At 38.2% G+C, this 20,349-nt stretch overlaps 1 protein-coding gene across 1 annotated transcript; it reads left to right on the top strand.

Annotated features, from left to right (window-relative positions):
- Positions 1–1,145: 1,145 nt before the first annotated feature.
- Positions 1,146–3,342, top strand: LOC136063183 (glutathione S-transferase T3-like). Its single transcript, XM_065763184.1, has 3 exons — positions 1,146–1,156; positions 1,873–2,351; positions 2,441–3,342. The coding sequence occupies exons 2-3, from the start codon at positions 1,875–1,877 to the stop codon at positions 3,035–3,037; spliced, it is 1,074 nt and encodes a 357-aa protein (XP_065619256.1). The 5' UTR covers positions 1,146–1,156; positions 1,873–1,874; the 3' UTR covers positions 3,038–3,342.
- The last annotated feature ends 17,007 nt before the right edge of the window (positions 3,343–20,349 follow it).

The following is a 20,349-nucleotide window of genomic DNA, read 5'->3' as shown; positions in this document are numbered from 1 at the left end:
GAAAACCCTCCGGTGTAGAAGGAAAAACCACAGAGCAACTCCAAAAAAAATATCCACTATGAAATAGAGATTACAACTGTCAAGTTTATGCCAAACTTGAGTCTACAGTAAATTGGATATACAACAAATAAATCTCAAGGAGTAAATACAATCTCACCACAAAACTAGTAACAAAATCTTCCTCTGAACACTTCAACTCTCTATGGTTATAGCACTCAAAACTCCAAGAGAACTCCACCAATTTATCTTCCTTATATGCAGCTTGAATGGCCTCTGTTTTCTTTCTTATCTCTTTTTTAGTTTCAGCGTGTTAGACACACCTAAGTGTGAGTTTAGGAATTGTGTTTTGTGCGTTTCCTAGTGGGTGTGTTTTTTTTAGTGGGTCCCGTGCACTGTTCACAGGACTCGCAAGTACTTTTTTCAACAAAAATAACTTTAAAACTTGATCCCACAACATTATTCATACATTTAAAAATTATTTTGTTAGAGCATCTCCAACGGTTATTGTAAAACTAAATTTGGAGCACCAAATAGCACTGTACACCCTCCAGCAGCTCCTTCAAACACCCGGCTACTCTAAATTTATTTTTCAAGTTGCTACAGTAATTCTCTTATTTTAGAGAACACTGTAGCCACTCTACTCCTTTATTATATATTAAAAAATTAAACAGTGGCATTTAAAATTTACAATTCTTTCTCTCTCCCAAACGTTTTTCTTCTTCTCTATTGTCTGGTTTCTTCAGAAAGCTCCTTCTCTTCAAAAACGCCGCTCTCACGAAATAAACCCTCGCCGCTGCTCTCTCTCACAAAAATCTCGCACCATGTCTATCACAAAAGAACTTGCACCGTGCCTTTCAATCGAAGTTCGCTCAACCACCTGTGACAAAGAATAGAGTTCTGAAGCTCAACCTTGAATATCGGTACGCAAAATTTTGATTTAATAGGGTTTTTGTCATTTTTGAATTTGTTAGTTTATCTTACGAGTTCTGAAGCTCACCCTTTTCTATTGTTCTTCACCATAATCTGGGTTTAGGTTTTGAGTTTTTGGTTCTTTTCTCTCTGTCTGTCTTTCACTCTGTTCTTGATCTTTTCTCTATTTTTTTCTATTTAATTAATCTTATTAGAGTCAATAAATTAATCTCAACCTTGAATATCGGTACCCAAACCAAGAAAAACAAAAAAAAAAACCCAAACAAAAACATTGAGAATCTGAATATCGGTACCCAAACTTTAATCTTATTATGTCTCTGTTTTGTTTTTTTTTTTTTTTTTGGTGTGGAAATATTGAGAATCTGAATTCTGGGTTTTTTTGTAGCTGAAATTGTGATGTCAATGATGTTTGATGATGAATTCATATTGGGTTTTGCAAGTTTGTCATTTTTGCTTGGTGGGTTTTTTATATCTGTGGTTGGAATGGTTTTTGGAAAATGTTTTCTGGGAAATGTGTGTGTAAATAATTTTATGAATGAAAATGTAAGTGACTAATCTAATGGTTCATGTTACATTGAGTTGTGTAGTTCTAGAATGTGGTAATTTCTGTTGCTTGGTTCCATGAGATTTTGTGAAAATTGTTTCTGAATGTATAATCTTAATTGTGAGATCTCTTGTGCTGTTAATATTTTGGGCTGAAAATGAAAAATTTATAGACAGCTTTGAGGTTGAGTTTTTCAGAATGTGGCGATCATTGTAGTTTTGTTCCTTATGGTTCCTGTGTAATTGAGATAAATTATTGTTAATGGCTTGAAACTGTGATAGAACTGGGAGTTTGATGCTAATAAACTATGAACTGAATGAGAGGGATTCCTTACACATTATAGAATTATTGTTTCTGTGTAACTGAATGTAAATTATTGTTTTTGTTTTTGTTACTAGGAATGGATTCAAGTATTCCAAGGGACACGTCTTTCACTAATCTTTTAGATGATAGTTACGAAGAATATATGTCAGGATCTTCACATATAAGTGGTGAAGATAGTGTTCTACAAGCTCAAGAATTTAGCCAAATGTCTCCACCCCAAGTTGAATCCACAGCTAAGAAACTACAATGTGGCAGCAACTTCTCTAAGAAACTACAACGTGGCAGCAACTTCTCCATACAAGAAGACGTGCTTCTTGTGTCCGCATTTCTCAATGTCAACCAGGATGTAGTGCAAGGCACTAATCAAAAACGCACAACATATTGGTCAAGAATTTGGGAGTACTACCACCAGTGGAAGACCTTCACTTCTGAGCGTACAGTGAGTTCTCTAACGAACCGATGGTCAATGATTCAACTTTGCACCAATAAGTTTTGTGGGTGTTTGGAACAAATTGAATCAAAGAATGAAAGTGGTAAGACTAATGAAGACAAGGTACATCTTATAAAGAAATTTGTGTTAATTTGCTAATTTGTTCCAACTATTTCAACATAGTAACTATAAACTATTTGTTACTTTTTCAGCTTAATGAAGCAAGACAACTCTATCAAGTATTGCAGCAAACCAAATTTCAATATGAACATTGCTGGAATTTATTAAAGTACTCACCAAAATGGTTGGCTATTGGTAACAATCAGCAACCAAAAAAAAGAAGGAGATCTGAGGCATCTTCACCTTCTAATCTAGAGTCAATAAGTTTAGAGGATGATGATATTCCACAAGTTCCAATTGTAAACTTGGAGAGACCACCAGGGGTGAAGGCCGTAAAAGAAAGATTGAAGAAACAAAAGTCCAGAGAAGGCACGACTTCACATATAGAAGACATATTGAATGTCATGATGGAAGAAAGAAGAAAAATGAGTGAGATGAAAATGGCTTGTATTGAGAAAGGACGTCTTGTAGACCAGGAGCATGATATGGCACGAATTCAACTTAAGGATAAAAAACTTGAAATAGCAAGAATGAAGGAGGAAAATGAAATGGAGAAATTGAGAATGGAAAAGCTGAAGGAAGAAAAAGAGCTTATGATGATGGATGTAAGTATGTTGTCTCCAGTGCAGCAAGAATATATTCGTCAATGCCAAATGGAAATCCTTGAAAAACGAAGGTCTTGTTCTTAGACTATTATCATCATCAATGCTCTTATTTTGTATATGATTAAAAGAGCTCTTTAAACTTGTTTTGTATATTGGGTCACTCATTTTTGTTTTGCTACAACATGATCCTGTTGCACTATTCATTTTGTTTTGCTACAATGTGATCCTATTGCACTATATACAATGTGATTATGTTGCATTATATATGTATATCTGTTTTCCCCTTCTGTTTTTCTGATGGTGATCTCCCCCCCTCGCTTGAGGCAATTTGTAAGGGAGATGCCTCTACTTGTAATCCTTCTTAGTCTTTTAATGAAATTGCAGTTTATCAAAAAAAAAAAAAAAAAGGGAGATGCCTCTGCTCTGTGTGTGTGTGTGCGCGCGCGCTGCTCTATGTGTGTATGTGTGCACGCGTGTGTGATGCTGTGTGTGTGCGTGTCCGTGCTGCTCTGTGTGTGTGTGTGTGTGTGTGTGCTGCCCATATACAGGGGCTGTGTGTGTGTGTGTGTGTGTGTGTGTGTGTGTGCTGCTGCTGTGTCTGTGCTGCCTAGAAAGTGCTGCTGTGTGTGTGCTGCTCTGTCTGTGTGTGTGTGTGTTAAAGGTTTTGGTCTATGTGCATGCTGCTGCAGCAACAGCAGCTCTGTGTGTGTGTGTGTGTGTTTTGCAGCAGCAGCAGCTGCTGCTGTGTGTGTTGCAGCAGCAGCAGCAGCAGCTGCTCTGTTGTGCTGCTGCTGCAGCGGCAGCTGTGTGTGCAGCTGCTGCTCTATGTGTGCGTGTGTGTGCGTGTGTGTGTTGCGGCAGCAGCAGCTGCTCTGTGTGTGTGTGTGTGTTTTGCAGCAGCAGCAGCTGCTGCTGTGTGTGTTGGAGCAGCAGCAGCTGCTCTGTTGTGCTGCTGCTGCAGCAGCAGCTGTGTGTGTGCAGCTGCTGCTGTGTGTGTGTGTGTGTGTTGCGGCAGCAGCAGCTGCTCTGTTGCTCTGTTGTGCTGCTGCAACAACAGCAGCTGTGTGTGTGCGTGTGTTGCAGCAGTAGCAGCTGTGTGTGTGCAGCTACTGCTGCTGCTGCTGCACACACACACACACAGCAGCTGCAGCAGCACAAGCTGCTGTGTGTGTGTGTGTGTGCAGCAGCAGCAGCAGCAGCAGCAGCTGCTTTGTTGTGCTGCAGCAGCAGCTGCAGCTGCTGTGTGTGTGTGTACGCAGCAGCAGCAGCAGCTGCTCTGTTGTGCTGCAGCAGCAGCTGCTTTGCTGTGCTGCTGCAGCAGCTGCTGTGTGTGTGTGTGTGTGCGCAGCAGTAGCAGCTGCTGTGTGTGAGGTTTAAAAATATAGCTGTTGGAAATTTGAAAAATATAGCTGTTGGGAATGAATAGAGAAAGAATAAAAAAAATATTAAAAAAAGAATAAAGAAAGGTTAAAGAAATAATGAAGAAATAATATTTAATTGAGATAGAGAATGAGATAGAGAATCTGTTGGAAAGTGGGTTTGAAAAAGTGAATAGTTAAAATGTAAAAGTTACTGTTCATTCTCCAAACAGTACAAAAATTTAGAGAAGCTGCTGGAGATGCTCTTAGTGTTATCAATTTTCAGTTTTTAGTAATAAGCAGTATCTAAATAGACCTTAAGTCATTTCTTAATAAATGAGAAATCAGCATTCTCATGACTGTTGGAACAAGCTCAAAGATGAGCTTTGACAAGTCCATGTGGGTTGGACCCCACATAGTGCTTTGCACCCAACAAATGTACCAATGCTCAAAAGAACAGCAACATTCCTGAGTCAACGCATGGCCTTCCATGATCTAGTCTTTATTCATCATTATAAAAGGCCTAACTTTAAAATGTTGGCTCAGAGCTCCAAGAACAAGAAGCAATGGACATCTTTGCTTTTGTGTTATTGAGTTCGAGTTTGCTTCTTTTCTTATTTTTAGTGTTTGATGCTACTAACACTGACAGCATTACAAAATCCCAATCCCTCAGTGAGGGCATGACCTTGATCTCTAAAGATGGAAGCTATGCCTTGGGGTTCTTTAGTCCAGGTAATTCCGGTTATCGTTACTTGGGAATATGGTACAACAATATCCCAGTTAAAACAGTTGTTTGGGTAGCAAACCAGCTCAATCCAATAAACAACTCGTCTGGCATGTTGATGGTAAACAGGTCAAGTAATCTTGTTCTTCTCAGCCAAAATAGAACAATTGCTTGGTCGGTAAACTCAACAAAACAGCCCTGGAATCCAATAGTCCAGCTTTTAGATTCGGAAATTTAGTATTAAGAGAAGAGAACAAAGAAGACCCAGAAAAATATTTGTGGCAAAGCTTTGACTATCTTTCTGATACTTGGCTACCGGGGATGAAGCTTGGGTGGGACTTAAGGACTGGTCTGGAATGGCACCTAACTACTTGGTAAATTCCAGTTGATCCATCTCTGGGAGAACTGAGTTGGGGGTTTGAATTTCATAATTACCCTGAGATAGTCATCAATAAAGGCACCGAGAAGTTCTTCCGAACTTGACCATGGAATGGCCTTGGTTTCAGTGGTGTACCAGACTTAAAGGACAATCCAGTTTACACCTACGATTTTGTCATCAACAGCAATGAGGTATACTTTATATACAATGTAAGGTTGAATTTAATCAACCATCTTGTTGGCTTTATTCCTTGCCAAATTTGCTTGTATTTTAGCAATTAATAACCCTGTATTTAGATGGGAATCTTGTAAGGGTAGTAAGTGAGAGAATTTTGAGAGAGAAAGTCTAGAGAAAAAAAAGATTGCCTTGTCCACAATCTTCACCCAAGAGACTCTTCAAATCCCTCTACTCTCTTCCTTTTCATTGATACATCCTTGAGACGTTCTTGACCAAATCATTTTCTCACCATATCCACGTTTGTGAGAAGGTTCTTTTGGTGCTAAGGGAAGAAGTTTGGAAGGAACCAATGATTACTGGTTGATGCTATGGTTTATAGCAAAATTCGGCAAGCTAGAGAAGAAAAAGGTTTGGCGTAACCTCATTGGAGCAAGAAGCTTAGAGGGCTTAAGTACCTGGGTAGATTAGGCTTGGAGAGTCTATTGTTGCTCATGTATCTCAACTACATTTTCTAATGGATTATTGACCGCTTGAGGGCAGCGGAGAGGTTTTACCCCGAGGGCTTCGGTTTCCTCTTCAATAACACATCGTGTGTTGTCCTTGTATTTGCATCTCTATTCCTTTTATTTTTACCATTTAATTACTGCTGTGATTATGATTATTTATGGTTTAGATTGTTTATCAATTCTGTTATAAGCTTGTTATCATTTTCTATGCATACATTGTTTGATATAAAGCTTGAATTGGTAATTTGTTGTTTGGGGGTCTAAACGTTCATAGTGTTTTTAACACTTTTTGAACTTTCAATTGGTATCAGAGCAGGTGCACTTGTTGTGGTTTTAACACCTAAGTGCGATCCTTGACCCTTTGGTTATGGATGTTGCTATGGATAAGGCCATGCTGAATTGTGGTTTAAATGTTTGTGAAAATGACTCTATGGGTATGTTTGAAGGGTGTCCTAACAATGAACTCTTAGAGTTGTTAAAAACTAAGAAACATGTGAGGATGTTTGCTCACATGCTAAAATATTTCGAAAATAAGAATCACATCTTACACAATAGTCTATGTGAGTCTAACTCCTTGATTAAGAAGTACAAAAGAAAAAATAGAATATTGTGTGAAAAAGGTTGATAATTTGAAAAAGAAGATTCAATCTAACAGATGCATGGATAATGAAAATAAATTTCTGTTTGATGGTCAAGAATGCTTGTCTCATGCTTGTCTATTTGTACACACCTCATTGAAGGTTTTTAACTCATGCTTATGGTATCTTGATAGTGGTTGTTCTCATCACATGACAGGAGATAAATCACTAATTAAGACTATCAAAGAGAAAGTTGGTGACTATGTGACATTTGGTGATAGGAGTCATGCTCAAGTTCTCGACAAAGGGACTATTGAAATACCGAGATTATCTTTATTAAAAGATGTGTTATACTTCAAAGGGTTGAAGGCAAATCTCTTAAGTATCACTCAAACATGTGATAGGGATTTTCTTGTCCAGTTCTCAAAGAAGGGGTGCTTAATCATTAATGAAGAAGGGATTCAATTCTTGGAGGGAAATAAGACTACCAATAACTGCTATGGAGTAGTTCCTACAGCACCTATTTCATGTAGAAGTGCTCGTGTTGACATGCTGGAACTTTGGCATCACAGATTTGGGCATGCAAATTTCAAACAAGTAGCTAAAGTTTCTAAACTCGAAGCTGTTGAGGGACTTCCAAAGTTTGGAAAGGTGGAGAAGACTATTTGTGGAGCATGCCAAATGGGAGAACAAACAAAAGCAAGTCATCACAATGTGAATGTGATTGCTACCTCATGGTGTTTAGAGCTTCTCCGTGTTGATCTAATGGGGCCTACAAGAATAGAAAGTCTAAGAGGAAAGAGATACATTATGGTCATTGTTGATGATTTATCAAGATACACTTGGGTTGAATTTCTTAAAGAAAAATCAGAATCATGTGAAAAATTGGAAATTCTCTGCAAGAGGTTACAAAACGAGAAAGGAGTTCCCATTGTCAAGATAAGGAGTGATCATGGCAAGGAGTTTGAGAATGCAAGATTTGAGTCATTTTGTGGAAAAAAAAAAAAAACGGAATCAAAAGGGAATTTTTAGCTCCCAAAACTCCTCAGCAAAATGGAGTGGTTGAAAGAAAGAATCGAGTGATTCAAGAAATGGCTAGAGTGATGTCACTCAACAAGCAAATTCCTCAAAAGTTTTGGGGAGAAGCCGTGAACACTTCATACCACATTGGTAATAGAATATTATTCCGAGTGGGAACAAAGAAGACCGCTTATGAGATTTGGAATGGAAAGAAGCTGAAAGTTAAGTACTTCCGAGTGTTTGGAAGCAAGTGCTACATTCTAAATGATTGGGAGAATCTTGAAAAATTTGATGGTAAAAGTGATGAAGGTATTTTTCTTGGGTATTCTACTACTAGCCGAGCATATAGGGTCTTCAACAAGAGAACTAAGACAATAATGGGTCCAACAATGTGAAAATTAATGATGCCATAACCAAGTTAGAAATGGTTGACGATGGGGAAGGACAGCACACCAAAGAATCCATTGTTGAGGCCGAAGCACTTGATATAGAAGCTGAAGGAACTACACCAAAAAGGAATCAACTCCCTTGAACACAAGAATGGAAACGAGATCAATGTCTAGAACATCAAGTCCACTTACTCCTCCAGAAGTTCATCCTCCCATCTCCCGGAATGATGAAGTCTCCACATCGAAGAAGCCATCCTTAAGAGTGATTAAGAGCTATCTTGATAGCAACATCATTGGATCTTTAGATAAAGGTATTCGTCTTAGAAAAGGGAACATACTCCTGGCTAATCATGTAACATATCATTGCTACCTTGCCCAATTTGAGCCAAAAATGGTAGAAGAAACTCTCCAGGATGAAAATTGGGTAGAATCAATGCATGAAGAGCTGAATCAATTTATGAGAAATGATGTATGGGAACTTGTTCCAAGACTTGAAAATGTTCATGTCATCGGCACTAAATGGATATTCAAAAACAAGACAGATGAAGATGGAGATAATTAGGAATAAATCTCGGTTGGTGGCACAAGGATACACTCAAGTAGAAGGAGTAGATTTTGATGAATCCTTCGCTCTTGTGGCAAGACTTAAGTCTATTTGAATTCTTATGTCCATTGCATGCTCCATGAACTTCAAACTCTACCAAATGGATGTAAAATGTGTGTTTCTAAATGGATATCTGAATGAAGAAGTGTTTGTTGAACAACCCAAGGGCTTTGAGGATCCTCACTTTCCTGATCATGTGTTGAGATTGAAGAAAGCCCTTTATGGCTTAAAACAAGCCCGTGGAGCTTGGTATGATCAGCTTACCCATTATCTTTTGGAAAGAGAATTCAAAAGAGGTTATGCTGATCAAACTCTGTTTGTTAAGAATGATGAAGACTACCTTCTGGTGGCTTAAGTATATGTTGATGACATAGTATTTAGAGCTACAATCGATGATCGGGCTATAGAATTTTCTGAGGAGATGAAGAAAGAATTTGAGATGAGTATGGTGGGGGAGCTTAAATTTTCTTGGGCCTTCAAGTCAAACAAAAGAAGGAGGACATATTTGTTTCACAAGAAAAGTATGCTAGGAATATTGTCAAGAAGTTTGGACTAGACTCCAAAAAGCAGCCTCCACTCCCATGAGTTCTTCCATAAAGCTGAATGCTGATTCTTCTAGGGTGGAAGTGAGTCCTAATTTGTATAGGAGTATTATTAGGAGTTTACTCTATCTTACTACAAGTAGACTGGATATTGCATTTAGTGTTAGTGTTTGTGCTAGCTATCAAGCTGCTCCAAAGTAATCTCACTTGATTGCAGTAAAGAGAATATTATGATATATCAATGGTACTCTAGATTATGGATTGTGGTATTCCAAGGATCCTAATGCTTGTCTTACTGGTTATTCAGATGCAGACTGAGCTGGTAGTGTGGATGATTGAAAGAGTACCTCAGGAGGTTGCTTCTATCTTGGTAACAATCTTGTCTCTTAGATGAGCAAAAAACAAAATTCTGTGTCTCTCTCTACAGCTGAAGATGAATACATAGCCGTTGGAAGTTGCTACACACAACTCCTTTGGATGAAGAAGTTATTTCATGATTACGAGATTCCTCAAGATACAATGTGTGTCTTCTGTGATACCACCAGTGCCATAAATCTCTCTAAGAATCTAGTTCCACATTCGAAGTCAAAACACATAGAGATACATTATCATATCATCAGGGACTTGGTGGAAGAAAAAGTTGTATGTCTTGAATTCATACACACAGACAATTAAAAGGCAGACATCTTCACCAAATCTCTCGATGGTCCACGGTTTGAATCTCTCCGTAAGACCATTGGTGTTGGTACAATCCCTTGAATCTCATGTGTGTTGTGTGCTTTTCCTCTTTGTAATGTATCTTCTTGGTTGTAGGGCACACACTACTTTATTGGTTTATTGCATAGCATCTTTCTTGTTGTTTTAAAATGTTTTTACACTTTTTCCTGATCAATCTTTTCTTGCTTTTATGTCAAAAATCCAAAAACACATAAAAAGTAGAAAATCCAAAAAGTTTGATCGACTTTGTTGAGTTTTGTCTCAAAACATGTTTTACCTTGTACCTTTGTACTTATGGCCTTTTGCAGCTACGAGCTTAGCTTGTTCCCTATGCACTTATATCATTGTGGAAGAAATCTTAAAATTTATGTGACTGTTGTAAATAGATCTTTAACCTTGTCATGAATGATTAGTGAATGGTCTTGTTGATCTTGAAACATGCATAGACTTGTGCCTATATATCTTCCCACTTTTATTTTATTGCTTTACTTAAAGAGCTCACCAAATGTAAATCTTCAAATGAAAAGAGAGATTGAGCTGCAAAAGCCTGTTACACATACTAGTATTTGACTAGAAAAAAGGGAAAGCGACCAAAAATAAAATGTATGATTCTCAGAAAGCCAAAGGCTAACTCATCAAATTGAAATATCAAAAAATTTAGGCATCAATCTCACAATGAGATGTATTGATTCAAAATGATCAAATGATGTGATGTGTATGGAGCCAAATGAAAAACTTCAAAGAAATGTAATCATGCTTATATGGGAGGTCATATATGCATACTTCTATAATTGAGATGGGTCACATTATCTAGTGCTAGTTGTGTATGCCTTGATTGAATTGATCATTAAAGCTTAACATTAGATTAAAGACTATCTCATTTTTGATATTCACACACAACACACAAGTCTATGTTCAATAAATGTCATATTCATTTTTGTGATTGTACTTGTTGAAATGTATTTTCACATACTCAATCTTTATTGATCAAACACAAAAAGATTTTTGAGTGTTTTAGCTTGTTTTTGGAAAGTATTTTGTTTTTACGAAAGTGTCAAAAATTTCAAAAATAGTGTTGTCCTATTCTGGCGACTCAGTCGCAAGTTGGTCCAGTCGCATGCCTTAGCCACGAACTTCACTCAGTGGGTTTCCACAACTCATTAGCGACTCACTGGCGGGTAAATGCCCTAGTCGCGAAAAATACTTAGTATTTTTTTTTTCAAAATTTGAGTTTTTATGGTTCTCGCGGCTAAGTGTGGCGACTTGTTCGAGGGTAGAAGGTCCAGTCGCGAGAGGTACACAGAGATTTTCACAGCTCACCTTGCAACTTTCTCGCAAGTAGACCTTCAAGTCGCGAAAAACACTTAGAAAATTTTTCACGAATCTTGGTTTCAAAGTGTTTCACTGTTTACCCTGGCGACTGACTAGCGACTTGATCTAGTCATGAAAAACGCGTATTTTGCGCATTTTGGGTAGTTTTTAAAATCATTTCAGTTTTCCCTCAATCTATTGTGTTTGTTCATTGTCTTCATCATTTGAACTTTTCTCAAACTCACTGTATTTTTTCACATACATCACCATTGTTGTCCATCATTTTTGATTCAATCTTCAAGAAAATGTATGGGCTCTGTCTCTTACATAGTATTGTTCATATTTACTGCTTATTCCTCTTGGATTGTATGTTTTACTGATATTTGTATATCTCTTGTTTGATCATGTATCAAATCTCATGTTGAAATTGCTGTGTTTTTGTTGGTGGTTATGTATGGATCTACTCTATCTTGAGTACACATTGTGGTGTTTGTGGCGCATACACACTCATTTTCATGTTTGGAACCTAAATCTCAGTATTTTAGGGTTTCCTTCATTAACCATGTTTTGGAACTATCCCAATGCGAATATTGTTTGGTATCTTGTTTGGCTTTCTCTTTTGATAAAACATGACATAGGGCGAAAATGTCTCCATTCAAGAGAGCAGTTGTAAAAAGGGGCAATAACAAAGGAAAGGAACATGTCATTGATGTTGATGAACTCTCACCTAGAGCAAAGAGGACCCGCTCATCATCTGGAGTGTTTGATCCCAACAAGTTCAGATCTTATGCTGCCTTTTAGAATCATGAGAATTATTTCAAAAATGCTACACCGTTACTCGAAAAAGTCGTTGATCAATCTTCTCTTTTTGACACCGACATTCCTAAATGGTTTGCCCACAAAGATTGGAATTACCTTCTCTCTAACCTTGATGAAGCATATGAGGACTTGGTCAAAGAGTTTTATGCCAATGCAATTATTGAAGGCAAAGAACTCAAATGCTAGGTTAGAAGAAAGAGTTTCTCAGTCTCTCCCGCATATCTAGCTGAGATTCTTCACATCAATCCACCGATGTTTAAAAAATCAACGGTTTATGATGATTTATGTCCAGATGAGGACCTACTCCAGGATGCTCTTGGAAAAGACTTGGAATTCTCATCAAATGGGAACTCAGTCGGTGTTTCCTCTCTTCCTTCGAAATTGAGGGTGCTTACAGTCATTATGTTTCACAACTTGTACCCATTATCTAGCACCAGGTACATGAACCTTGGTCATGCCCTGTTTCTTCACGATCTGATCTCTGATGTTGAGGTTGACATTTGTGCACACATCTTTCATGTCTTGCACAAAACGGTTCTTCAAACTAAATCACGGATATGTATTCCGTTTTGCTGCCTCATTTCTAGAATATTAAAGCTCAAAGGTATTCATCCTTCAACAGATGAGTCTCCCTGCACAAAACTAACTCCAATCAACATGCGTACGTACAATGCTAGCATTGGTCATAGTCAAAAGGGAATCAAAACAGAGACTTCAGCATCTCACAATGGTTCGTGCTCTAGCTCATCCACATTTGACGAGAAACTAGACAACATTGTGAAATCTGTCCACAAGTTGAGCACCAAGATGTCCGGCCTTACGTCTATCTTGCACCATCTCAACATTCAATGGGATATGAAGTTCACCTCTATCCAAACTCAATTGGATCAAGTTCAAAGAAAGCTAGAAGGTGATGAGGACTAGCTATTCCATGACAAAAAGGGGGAGATGATGTTGGCAGGGGGAGTACAATGATAGGGGGAGAAATAGCTAGTACAATGATAGAGGGAGAAACAATTGGATCAAAGGGGGAGATTTCAGCAAGAAGGACTATGTTTAATTTCTATTTCATATTAACATTGTTCAGTTTTTATATTATTTGTACCTGTTGCTTTTGTAAGCTTTTAAGGTTTTTAGGTCTTTGTACCCATGCTATGTAGGTTTTGTTCTTGATGTTAAATGTCATGCATTTTCTTTAAGTACACCACTCTTGTGCCCTTGTAGGATCTTGTTCCTAGATACATATATGTTTTGTGCATTGGTTGAGTGTTGAACATGCAAATGATACTTTACAAATAAGCTTATTAGCTTGCATGTCCGAATGTTCATTCCTTGAGTGAATGAGCATTATGATCACTAATATATAGTGATTGCAGTTTTGGTCAAGCCATGGTTTATTGATTTATCCCATTTTGCTTGATCGCATTGTGTTTGCTCTATATGCATTACAAGTTTTCTGCATGCAATGAACTTATTGTGTTATTCTGTTTCAGGAGATTTTTTGGTCTTATGGTTCAAGAGCTTCACAGATTCTAAAGTTAGGTATGAATGAGTTTTCCAATTGTTCCCAACTCACGCATTAAGTCTAAAGTTTGTTGTAGGGTTTGTCACGGAATAGCCAAAGGGGGAGATTGTAAGGTTGAATTTAATTAACCATCTTGTTGGCTTTATTCCATGCCAATTTGCTTGTATTTCAGCACTTAGAAACCCTGTATTTAGGTGGGATTCATGTAAGGGTAGTAAATGAGAAAGTGTGAAGAAATGTTCAAGATTGTGCAAGGATGCAGGGCTTCGCAACTGGGACTCGTGGGTGACTCACGACTGGCAAGCCGCCAAATGCAGCACACGAGTGAAGCATGCGAGAAGATGAACAGTCGCAAGGCCAAGCCGCCAACCAGCTTTGTTTTGAAAAACCTGACTTTTCACATTCCTATCTCACCCTAGTATAAATACCCTTTATACCCACGAAATGTAGAGAGCTTCCAAAGAGAATTTTGAGAGAGAAACCCTAGAGAAAAACAAGATTAATTCATCCACAATCTTCACATAGAGACTCTTCAAATTCCTCTACTCTCACCCTCTCCATTGATACATCCTTGAGAGGTTCTTGACCAAATCCTTTTCTCACCATACCCACATCTGTAAGAAGGTCTTTCGATGCTAAGGGAAGTAGGTTAGAAGGGACCAATGGTTATTAGTTGATGCTATGATTTATAGCGGAATCCGGCAAGCTAGAAAAGACAAAGGTTCGACGTAACCTCGTTGGAGCAAGAAACTTGGAGGGCTTAGGTACCTAGGTAGATTAGGCTTGGAGGGTTCATGTATCTCAACTTCATTTTCTTGTGGATTATTGACCGCTTGGAGGGCGGCGGAGAGGTTTTATGCCTAGGGTTTCAGTTTCCTCTTCGATAACACATCATTATGTTGTCCTTGTGTTTGCATCTCTCTTCCCTTAATCTTTACCTTTTAATTTCTATTATGGATGTGATTTTAATTGGTATAGATTGTTTATCAATTCTAATATAAGCTTATTATCATTTTCCGCACATACATTATTTGTTATAAAGTTTGAATTGGTATTTTGTTGTTTGGGGGTCTAATCGTTCATAGTATTTTCAACGCTATTTGAACTTTCAGTATGAACATAGGATTTTTTGCAGACATCTCTATAACAACTTCAAGAAGATTTGTCTTGGTGTTTTGATTAAAGAAATGTTTTGGAGAGCAGCCAAAGCAACTTATAAACAAGATTTTGATAGGGTGATGGATGAACTGAAAGAAATTGATGCTGATGCACACATTGGTTGCAAACTCATTCAACAACAATATGGGCCAAACACATGTTCAACGAGGATTGTTTGACTAATACTGTACTAAACAATATGTGTGAGAGTTTCAATAGCAGGATACTTAAATTCAGGTCTAAGTCTATAATTAGCATGGTATGATTCTTTGTGATCACCTACAATCAATTAGATTCATTGTTTGATACATGTAGTTGGTAATTCATATCTAATGTTTGATTGTATTTGTATGTGATTGCACCTTGAGTGCATTAGGCTATAGCTTATTACTAGGTTTCAAGATAACAAAGAGAAGATTATGAGAGTAGAATCAGATATATGTGCCAAAGTTCTGAAGAGGTTGCATAAGCAAAAGATGGCATGTAGTAGGTGGCTTGCTTGTTAGGTAGGGTAGACACAGTTTGAAGTTAAAAATGGTTTGCAAAGCTCTGTTAACTTGGTCATAGCATACTGCAATTGTAGGAAGTGGGATATAACTGGCATACCATGTGCTCATGCAATGTGATGCCCCAATTTGAGTAGGCGTGTGTTGAGTCCCACATCGAGCATTTACTAGGTTGAACAGGGCTTTATTGAAAACTACAAGGATCCTCAATTGTGACTAGTCCTTTTAAAGTATAGCACAGATGTGGCTAGCACTTTTCCTTTGGTTGTTACATATGGTATTAGAGCTAGCCTGGTAAACCCGTGTAGGCACAGAGACACTATCCCACAAATTGGGCCCTAATAAGGACGTTAGGGATTTAAGAGGGGGTAATTTGATGCCCCAATTTGATTGATTGTGTGATATGTGTGGGTATGTGATGAGTCCTACATTAGGCATATACTGGGTTGAACTGGGCTTCATTAACAACTACAATGAGCCTTAATTGTGACTAGTCTTTTTGAGGTATAGCACAGATGTGGTTAGCGTTTTCCTTGGGTTGTTACATGCAATCACTTACATATTTTTCAACAAACAAGATGCTGAGTAGTATGTTAACAATTGTTTCCATGTCTCTACATTCAAGGCCTGCTATTAGCCAATCATAGCACCTATCAATGGGCAAAATATATGGAGACCCAGTGGTATCTAACCTGTATAGCCTTTCATCAAAAGAAGACCACCTAGCAAGCCTAAGAAGAAGAGAGTAAGGGAACCTAATCAACTAACAAATCGTAGAGCTGGTATCTCCAAATAGTACAGGGCCTGTGGTAAACTAGGTCATAATAAAAGAAGCTGCAAGGGTGAGGTTGGAGGGAACTCTTCATTACCAGGCACCACAAACAAAACTAGCACAGCTAATAAGGTAAAATATTAACATATGAGTGAATCAGTTGCTTTTACATATTCTATATTAAGATATGTGGGTTTATTATTTGCAGACCAACAAAGGCAGACCAGTCATAGTGTACCATATTAGACTAGAATGCACAAATCCAATTTAAGTGCACCATCTCAAGCCAGAAGCAACTTAGCCACTCCATCAGTCCATTTGCACCACCTCCGGCCAGGAGCAACTCACCCACTCCATTTGCACCACATGAAGTTAGAAGCAGCCCAGCCACTCCATTTGCAGCATATTAGGCCAGCATGCATACCTTTAGTCCAAGTACACCACCTTAGGCCAAGAGCAGCTCAACCACTCCATTTACAGCATAACAAGCTAACATGCATACCTTTAGTCCAACTACACCAGCTCAAGCTGGGAGCAGCTCAGCCACTCCATTTGCGTCATATCAGGCCACCATGCACATAACCACTCCAATTTGCACAACATCAGGCTTGCATGCACCAATCTAGTCCAAGTGCACCATCTTAGGCCAGGATAAGCTCATCCAATCTATTCTAGGCCAGCAAAATTGCATTCATTCAACAGGATACATATCAGTCCAACTACAATCCAATTACACCATCCAACTCAAGCAGCAACACATAAAATGCAAGTGCACCACTCAACTCCATCGGAAGAAACTCAAACCCAAGGCAGAAAAATAAAAGGGTGGTCACATCAAAGACTCTAAATGCTTCTAAGAATGCATCCTAATGCATGGATGCAATCAAATTTGTTGAGAGTCAATCATTTGTGCACAGTCCAAGGAAATGAAGAGAGTAGGAGAAAAAAAAAAAAAAAAAAAAAAAATTTGAAATCAAAGAAATTCTTTTTAGTGTAATTCTGGTTGATGGTTGTAATTGTTGTAGTTGAACAATGCCCCACTATTTGGGTTAACTTTGGTACTTGACTATGGATCAATTGACCTTTGTGTTGTTTTGGTTAAATATGAATCTTTTGTCCTGCTTTGGTACTCATAGCAATGAGAATCAGTTAATGATAATCCTAATTTTGTATTTGTATTGACCTTTGTTTTGTTTTGGTTAGTCTTTAATTTTTTGTCTTACTTTGGTAGTCATAGCAAAATATATGCAGTTAATGAAGATGCTGAGTTTGTGGGCTTTGTTGTATATATTGACACTAGTGGAAGTTTTATGTATTGACAGTAGGTTTTGTTACTCTTCATGAGAAGTAGTGAATCACAGGTTCTATTACTCTGTAAATATTGTTAAATAGGACAAAGGTATTCATTTACATAGTACAACACTGCTACCAGTCTACACATTTACCTTTACATAGCATAACACTATCACACTGCCAGTCCACACATTTAAGGAGAAAGGTATTCATTTCATAACATAAAGAGTACAAAATAACCTACAAGTATTACATTGCTCATAACAACATCTCATACAAAAAGTGTACACACTGCCAACCTTGCATACATTAACACTACTAGCCCTACATGCATTAACAACTATAGGATATTGAAACTCCCCCACCTATGTAACCCACAAAACTTATTTCCACCCCTTACCTAACCAAACATAAAATTACATATATTGCCAATAACAATGCTAAAGCCACTGTGTAAAACTTCTCTCTCTTCTTGTAGATTGTAACCTCAGCCTCAAGTGTGATAATCCTTTGCCTTTCCTCTGGGATAAGCACCTTACCACGATCACATATCTCATCATCACACCATTGGAAGAACCTACACTTTCGCCCAACCTAAAATGTAAATCATGCTCTAGAAAATGAAAATCTATCAACTATTGCAACAAAAAATTGAAACAAAAATACTGAAATGCATATAGTAAAACCCACTAAAATAAAATACTGAAATTCAAATACCTAGTAATTTGGACAACCATAAAAGCTTCTACCAGGATTGTCTGTTGTCCATGATACAACTAACACTGGTTTTTCAAAACAATAGCACCTCATTGGTGCTCTCCTCCTTGAGCTTGAACTGGTTGAAAAGCTTGCTGCCATCTGGTCTAGGGCTTCAAAGATTGCTTTGATCGTAGTTTGGGGAAGTGGGTTATGGCAGATTAGCTGTGTGGGCGGAGCCCCAACTGCAAATTTTTTGTGAAAGATGAGTTAGGGTTTCTGGTAGTGATTTGGGGGTTTTATTTGGTAGAGGTGGTTGAAGAATTAAACACGTGAGGGTCATGTGACAAGGAAAAGGGGCGGGAAACCCACGTGTCGAACCTGATGAAGACACGCAAGCTTTATTTAATATTTTTTAATTTCTCCATCAGCCACATATACTTTTTCCATCTGTTGGGTAATAGCAATAACCAAAATATTGCACGTTAATTGTTTTAGGGACTAAAAGTGTTAAAATGAAAATGTAGGGACCAAAATAGAAAAAATGTCCAAAATGTAAGGACTAAAAGTGCATTTACGCTTACAAAATATTTAGCGTGTAATAGTCCCTCGCCTCTTGTGGCCACCAACTTTCCTTGCCAAGCCAAAATTCTAATTTTTAAAATTATTTTTTACTTCAATTTTCAACTCTCTCTCACCAAATGTATCTCTCCCTCTCGTGGAGCTCTCTCTCTCGTTCTCGTGCGAGTACTCCCTCCCTTGGCTGTGTGCGAAGGGTAATTGTCCAGTGGTATTCTAGGCAAAATGGATGATGTTGTGTGTGATAAACTTGACAAGATGAAGCTAACTACTGAAGATGAGGAAACTATAACCATCACGGATGAGGGAAGATTGGATGCTATTGAAAGTTGTACTCTGAGTTTAATTGGAAAATTCCTAACATGTAAATCGTTTAATAAAGTAGCAGCGAAGAATACGATTAGGTGAGCATGGGGATTGAACGAATCAATGAAGATTCTTGAAGTAGGGCCAAATCTCTTCCAATTCAAATTTCAATCAGAGTTTAACTTGGATAGGATCTTGAGAGGAGGCCCTTGGTCTTTTGATAATCAGCTACTATTACTTCAGCGGTGGAAGAAGGGTATGACCGTGGGAAACATTCGATTTGAATCGGCATCCCTTTGGGTTCAAATATGGGATGCACCATTCGATATGGTTTCCCCTCAAGTTGCAAAGGAAGTGGGAAGTCGCTTGGGTGAGGTTGAGGAGGTGGAATGGAAGAAGCGGAAAGATGATATAAGTATGTTCATGAGAGTCCAGGTAGCCTTACCAATTTCAAAACCTATTCGACAGGGAGGGTTTATTGCTGGGTCGGATGGTGTTAAAACGTGGGTGTCTTTTAAGTATGAGAGATTGCCCATCTTTTGTCACTACTGTGGAATCTTAGGCCATGATTTGAGGCACTGTGCAGCACATTATTCAGTGGAGAAAAAGGGTGACCGAATTGAGTATCAATATGGTGATTTCCTCAGGGCAGTGGGTGGTCGTCCAAGAGTTCCATTGCCTAAAGTCTCAGGTCAGATGGCAGGTTCAGAGGAGGAAGCGGGTAATGCAGCAGAGAAGAGACCGAAACAAGGAGTGCTGGGTGATCCGATGAATGCAACGGCGACGGCGACCAGCAGGGGTGACGTTGGAAGCCCTAGAGATGCTGGAAACCCTAGCAGCGTGATTAACTCTGAGGCCGTGTTTCCTGGAACGGTTGCTGAAATCACGCTCACTAATAATGAGTGTATTTACTCCCATGCAAACGTGAAGTAACCTTGCATACATTAACACTACTAGCCCTACATGCATTAACAACTATAGGATATTGAAACTCCCCCACCTATGTAACCCACAAAACTTATTTCCACCCCTTACCTAACCAAACATAAAATTACATATATTGCCAATAACAATGCTAAAGCCACTGTGTAAAACTTCTCTCTCTTCTTGTAGATTGTAACCTTAGCCTCAAGTGTGATAATCCTTTGCCTTTCCTCTGGGATAAGCACCTTACCACGATCACATATCTCATCATCACACCATTGGAAGAACCTACACTTTCGCCCAACCTAAAATGTAAATCATGCTCTAGAAAATGAAAATCTATCAACTATTGCAACAAAAAATTGAAACAAAAATACTGAAATGCATATAGTAAAACCCACTAAAATAAAATACTGAAATTCAAATACCTAGTAATTTGGACAACCATAAAAGCTTCTACCAGGATTGTCTGTTGTCCATGATACAACTAACACTGGTTTTTCAAAACAATAG

Source organism: Quercus suber, unplaced genomic scaffold, assembly GCF_002906115.3.
Source record: "Quercus suber isolate HL8 unplaced genomic scaffold, Cork oak 2.0 scaffold_496, whole genome shotgun sequence".
Classification (NCBI taxonomy): Eukaryota; Viridiplantae; Streptophyta; class Magnoliopsida; order Fagales; family Fagaceae; genus Quercus; species Quercus suber.
Note: the sequence above shows the minus strand (reverse complement) of the source record. Positions and strands in the feature narration are given on the sequence as shown.